This window comes from Panthera onca, chromosome A1 (assembly GCF_046562875.1).
Source record: "Panthera onca isolate mPanOnc1 chromosome A1, mPanOnc1 haplotype 2, whole genome shotgun sequence".
Classification (NCBI taxonomy): Eukaryota; Metazoa; Chordata; class Mammalia; order Carnivora; family Felidae; genus Panthera; species Panthera onca.
In genome coordinates, this window is record NC_138339.1 from 221841480 (window position 1) to 221847479 (window position 6000).

Here is a 6000-nt window from a genome sequence, read left to right on the forward strand (position 1 = left end):
TCAAATGTTGAACCAACCCTGCATAGCTGGCATAAATCCCACTTAATCCTGGCATATAAGTCTTTTTATACATTGTTGGATTTGTTTGCTAATTTTGTTTAAAGTTTTTGCCTCTAAGTTCATGAGAGATGATGGCTCGTAGTTCTCTCTCTTTTTATTTGTTTTGTTGCTGTGTCTTTGTCTGGTTTTGGTAACCAGGTAATACTGGCCTTATACAATGAGTTTGGAGGGGTCTAGTTTCTGGAAAAGATTGTGTAAAACTGATGTTAGTTTTTCTTTCGGTGTTTAATAAGATTCTCAAGTGAAGCTATCTGGGCTTAGGGATTTCTTTTTTGAGACCTTTTAAACTACAAATTTCTTGAATAGTTATAAGTATTCAGGTTATATATTTTGGTTTGAACTTTGGTAGCTTAATCGATTTTTAAGTTGTCCATTTTTTTCTTCCCCAGGTTGTTGAATTTTTAGTATATAATTGTTTGTGGTATTCTTTTATTATGCTGTGAATGATTTCAGGATTTGTAGTGATAATCCCCTCTTCATTTCTATTTCATTCCTCTCCTTTTTTCTTTATCAGACTTAATAGAGACTTATGAATTTTACTGGTTTTCTTTAAAGAACTAAGTATTGGGGGGCACTTGGGTGGGTTAAGACACCGACTTGGTTAAGCATCTGCCTTTTGATTTCGTCTCGAGTCGTGTTCTCATGGTTCCTGAAATTGAGCCCCACGTCTGGCTCTGCGCTGACAGTGAGGAGCCTGCTCTTGGGATTCTCTCTCTGCCTCTCTCTCTGCCCCTCCACCACTTGCACTCTCTCTGTCGCTCTCAAAAATAAAGATTTTTTTAAAAAGAACTAAGTATTTGTTTCACTGATTTTTCTCTATTTTCCTGTTTTCAGTTTTATCGATTTTAAATGTTTACTTCCTTCCTTTGCTTGCTTTGGGACTATTCTGCTCTTTTGGTAGGTTCTTGAGGTGGAACTTAGACTATTGATTTGAGTGGGCCACCTGGCTCAAGTCATGGTCTCACGGTTTATGAGTTTGAGCCCTCTGTCGGGCTCTGTGCTGACAGCTCAGAGCCTGGAGCCTGCTTCGATTTCTGTGTCTCCCTCTTTCTCTGCCCCTCCCTCACTCACACTCTGTCTCTCCCCAAAAAATAAATAAACGTTAAAAAAAAAAGATGATTTGGGGGCGCCTGGGTGGCTCAGTCGGTTGGGCGTCCGACTTCAGCTCAGGTCACGATCTCACGGTCCGTGAGTTCGAGCCCCGCGTTGGGCTCTGTGCTGGCAGCTCAGAGCCTGGAGCCTGTTTCGGATTCTGTGTCTCCCTCTCTCTCTGGCCTTCCCCCATTCATGCTCTGTCTCTCTCTATCTCAAAAATGAATAAACATGAAAAAAAAATTTTTAAAAAAAGATGATTGATTTGAGACTTTTCCTCTTATGTAAGTGCATTTAGTGCTGTGTGTTTCCTTTTTTAGGACTGCTTTAGCTGTGTCCCACAAATTGTGATATGTTGTGTGTTCATTTTCATTCAGAGTTTTTTTTTTTTAATTATCTTTGAGATTTCTTCTATGACCTATGAATTCTTTTTAAGTATATTTAAGTTTTAACTGTTTCCTATTGTCTTCCTCTTACTGATTTCTGGTTTGATTCCATTATGATCAGAGAATCTACTATGTATTACTCCAGTTATTTTCATTTGTGACCTAGGATGTGGTCTAGCTAGGTGAATGTTCCATGAATGCTTGAACAGAATTTGTCCTCTGAAATGGTTTGGTGGAGTGTTGTATAGATGTCAGTTTGATACCGTTTGTTGATGTTGTTCACTTCTTCTCTGTCGTGGCTAATTTTCTATTGTGCAGTTTTCAGAATTGCTGACGGTGGCCTTTTGAAATGCCCAACTATCACTGTGGGTTTTTCTATTTCTCTTTCATTTCTATCATTTTTTTCTTTCACATATTTAGAAACTCTGTTGTTTGGTGCATACATAATTCAGAGCACTGTATCTTCTTGGTGGATTGACCCATTTGTTATGTAATGTTTTTATTTCTCCCCAGTAATTTTCTTTGCTCTGAAGTCTATTTTATGTGATAATCATATAACCACTCATGCTTTCTTTTTTTTTAAACATTAATGTTAACAGGATATATTTTTCTTCATCCTTTTACTTTCAACCTACCTATGTTGTATTTGAAGTGAGCTTCTTATAGAAAGCATACAGTTGCATGTATGTTTTTATATCCACTCTGCCAATCCCTGTCTTTTGATTGGTGTATTTAGACCATTACATTTGAAGTGATTATTGATTGGGGTGCTTGGCTGGCTTAGTTGGTAGAGTGTATGACTCTTGATCTGGGGGTTGTGAGTTCAAGCCCCACTTATTATAAATCTTAAAAATAAAATCTTTTAAAAAAAAGTAATTATTGATTTGTTAGGACTTAGTCTCTCATTTTATTAGTTGTCTTCTGTTCATTTTCTCCATTTCTCATTCCTCTTTTTTTTAGCTTCCTGTGGGCTGCTTGAACATGTTTTAGGATTCTATCTTGTTTTGTTTACGTAAAATTTTTTTAGTTTAATTATATGGTTTTCTTAGTAGTTGCTTTAGGTATTAAAATACTCACTAGCAGCAACTGCTGCTACCCTTTAAACATGTATTATATGCTAAGCCTTATAAAAGAGTTTTATAAGCTTTGTGTCTATGTAATCTTTACGGAAACCCCTTGAGGAAGGTTCTATTTTAATACTCATTTTATACCTGAAAACTGATGTTCAGAGAACTTTACTTAATTTGCACAATCACACGGTTGTTAAATTGGTGGGAAAACCCAGGTCTTACTACAGAGTTCATGCCTTTAGCTGTAAACCCGTTAATCTTAATTTTATGAGAGAGGTTTTACATGAAAATTGTAATGTATTTTTATCTCATTTCCTAGGTTTTGATGATGATGGTTCAGAATTTCATGAACATGTATTTCTGGATAAATATCTGGAAGATTTTCCAAAACAAGGACCAATTCGCCACTTCATGGAGCTGGTGACCTGTGGCCTTTCCAAAAATCCATATCTGAGTGTTAAACAGAAGGTTGAACATATAGAGTGGTTTAGAAATTATTTTAATGAAAAACAAGACATTCTAAAAGAAAGTGGCATACAGTTCAATTGAAGACCATGGAAATTTTTGTTTCAAGCTGGAGATAGATACTATAACTAAATTAAATAATTTTACTAGAAGTTTTCCTATATTATGTTAATTATTACATCTGATTTGAATGGTATAAATGTTAAATTGCTTAAAAGTATATATAGTAACTGAAGAATATTCTTGCATGAAGAAAAGTCAACATTCACAGAATCAACTAGTAATTCTTAACAAGAAGAATATCTTAGAATTAGTAATAAGTTTAAGGCTGCTTTCTCCAACATTTTTCTTTTCAGTGACCATACTTCTTTGAAATATAATTATTAACCACATATCTGATGATGTCAGGATGCTGTAACAGTTGAGATGATTTATAGACAGGTTTATATGCTGTGAATATGTATATCTACATACACATATGTTTTATATATTTGAATATGTATACATATATATTTTTATATATTTCACCATAAATTAATGACCCTTGTGTAAGTCTGGGTCACCAGCGAGAAGCAACCTTGTAAAAATAAACAGCTTATTCTAACCCCCTCTAGCCCTTTAGGTCTTCATGCCAAAGTTAGAACTGTTTATTTTTCTATTATGGTGCTTAGCAGTGTGACTCAATTTCATACAACTCAAAGGATTGAAGATTCTAAAAGACTCAAAACAAGAATTTAGTTTACAGCAGCCCCAGCCTAGTAGTGTTTCAGGCCCCCGGCAAATGAAAATCCTGTGAAGGAACCCATCATAAACTCAGGATTCAAATTATAAAACATATAAGGAAACAAAGCAGCGTGATTGCACACAAGCAGAAATAGATAACAAAAGCAGACTTTGTAAAGCCTTTAAATATTCATACTATGAACTATATATAAGAAAGTATAGAGCAAGAGACGAAAGTGATTGGATTTTGGAAAAAAAATTTAGTGAAGAAGTGTAACAACAGATTAGATACTGGAAAATAGATCTCAAGAAATCCATATGTAGTAGAGAGAAGAAAAGAGAAAAGTACGAAAGCAAGGTAAAGATTGGTATAAGAAGGCAACATTTGTTAGGCACCTGGCTGGCTCAGTCAGTAAGTAGAGCATGCGACTCTTGATCTCAGTTCAAGGCCCATGTTGGGCATGGAGCCTACTTTTAAAAAAGTAAAAAAAAGTAGTATTTGTGCAATCAGATTTCCAGAAGGGGGAAAAAAAGGAGAAATGGGTCAGAATTCGTCTTTGGATAGTTCATGGATGCAAAAATTTTATGATTTATGAGCGACATCAGTTCACAGTGGAGTGTGGAGAGAACCTGAGATTTGCTTCTAGCAAATAGACTATGGTAAAGGTGACTCCCTTCGTTGGGTTATGTTCTGTGGCAAAAGCGAAAGAATTAGTCACTCTTGTGAGTATAGTACATTACGTAAGACTCCTTGTTAGCCAACTGGGTGAGAATTCTACTGGCTTTGAAGAAGCTGCCATATCATGAAAAGGCCTATGCATGGGCCACATGGCGGGGAACTGCAGGGCCACATGGCGGGGAACTGCAGGGCCACCAGGAGCTGGGAGCAACCTCCCGCTGACAGCCTGCCACGAAATGGGGATATCCGTTCTACAGCCTCCAATAACAATTTTGCCAACAACCGTGGAAGAGGACCCTAAGCTCTGCAAAGGCACACAGCCTAGCTGACGCCTGGCTTGCAGCCTTGTGAAACTTTGAAGGGAGACCCAGCTGAGTGACCCACAGAAACTGGGAGATAATGTGCATGTTGTTGTAAGCCACTAAGTTCGACATTATTTGTCATACACCAGTGGAAAATTGATACAGAAGAGGAGAAACGAAATTGTCAGTATGATTCTCTGGAAAAAAAGAATCTATAAATTACAAGAACTAATAGAACTTAGCAAGTTTGCAGCTGTGTTTCTACATGCCAGCAACAGATAAAATGTGATTTAGACGATACTGTTTATAGTAGCATCAAAAGTGTAAATGAATAAAATCTTAGATATGTAGGACCTTTGTGAAGCAATCTTCTTAAAACTTTAATGAAACACGGGCCCCTGGGTGGCTCAGTCGGTTAAGCGTCGGACTTCAGCTCAAGTCATCATCCTTGCGATTCAGGAGCTTGAGCCCCGCATCAGGCTCTGCACTGCTTGGGATTCTGTCTCCTTCTCTCTCTCTGTCCCTTCCCCACTTGTGCACCCGCTCTCTCTCTCAAAATAAATAAACTTAAAAAAAAAAAAAGACTTTAATGAAACATAGTACGTAATAAATAGGAAAAAAAGAGCACCTGACTGGCTCAGTCTGTTGAGCATGCGACCCCTGATCTCAGGGTTGTGAGTTCGACCCCCACGATAGGAAGCAATCAGTCTCCAAGGAAAAGATTCATAAATTTGCTTAAAAAATTTTTTAACTTTCTTTATTTTGAGAGAGAGAGCAGGGGAGGGGCAGAGAGGGAGAATATCAAGCAGGCTTCACGCTGTCAGCACAGAGCCTGACACAGGGCTCAAATCTGTGAAACTGTGAGATCATGACTTGAGTTGAAATCAAAAGTCGGACACTCAACCAACTGAGCCACCCAGGCGGCCCCCGACTGTTAACATTTAGAACTTTTAGGGGCGCCTGGGTGGCTCAGTCAGTTGGGCGTCTGACTTCAGCTCAGGTCATCATCTTGCAGTCTGTGAGTTCAAGCCCCATGTCGGGCTCTGTGCTGACAGCTCAGAGCCTGGAGCGTGCTTCAGATTGTGTCTCTATCTCTCTCTGCCCCTCCCCTACTCTCACTGTGTCTCTCTCTCAAAAATAAAATAAAAACATTTAAAAAATTAAAAAAAAAATTCTAATTAAAAAAGTGCCACGAGTGAAAAGACAAGCATCAAACAAAGATA

General features: G+C 37.8%; 1 protein-coding gene across 3 annotated transcripts in view; it reads left to right on the forward strand.

The window, feature by feature from the left end:
• The window catches only part of MRPS31 (mitochondrial ribosomal protein S31), a 32132-nt gene extending 28008 nt beyond the window's left edge, over nt 1-4124 (forward strand). For 2 of the 3 annotated variants that reach the window (XM_060637277.3, XM_078434081.2), the window contains exon 7: nt 2928-4124. In XM_060637277.3, the coding sequence (XP_060493260.1) occupies nt 2928-3157 (230 nt within the window). In that variant the 3' untranslated portion in view covers nt 3158-4124. The remainder of the gene's footprint in view (nt 1-2927) is intronic. The other variant, XM_060637278.2, reaches the window with a different exon arrangement.
• Nucleotides 4125-6000: the final 1876 nt, after the last annotated feature.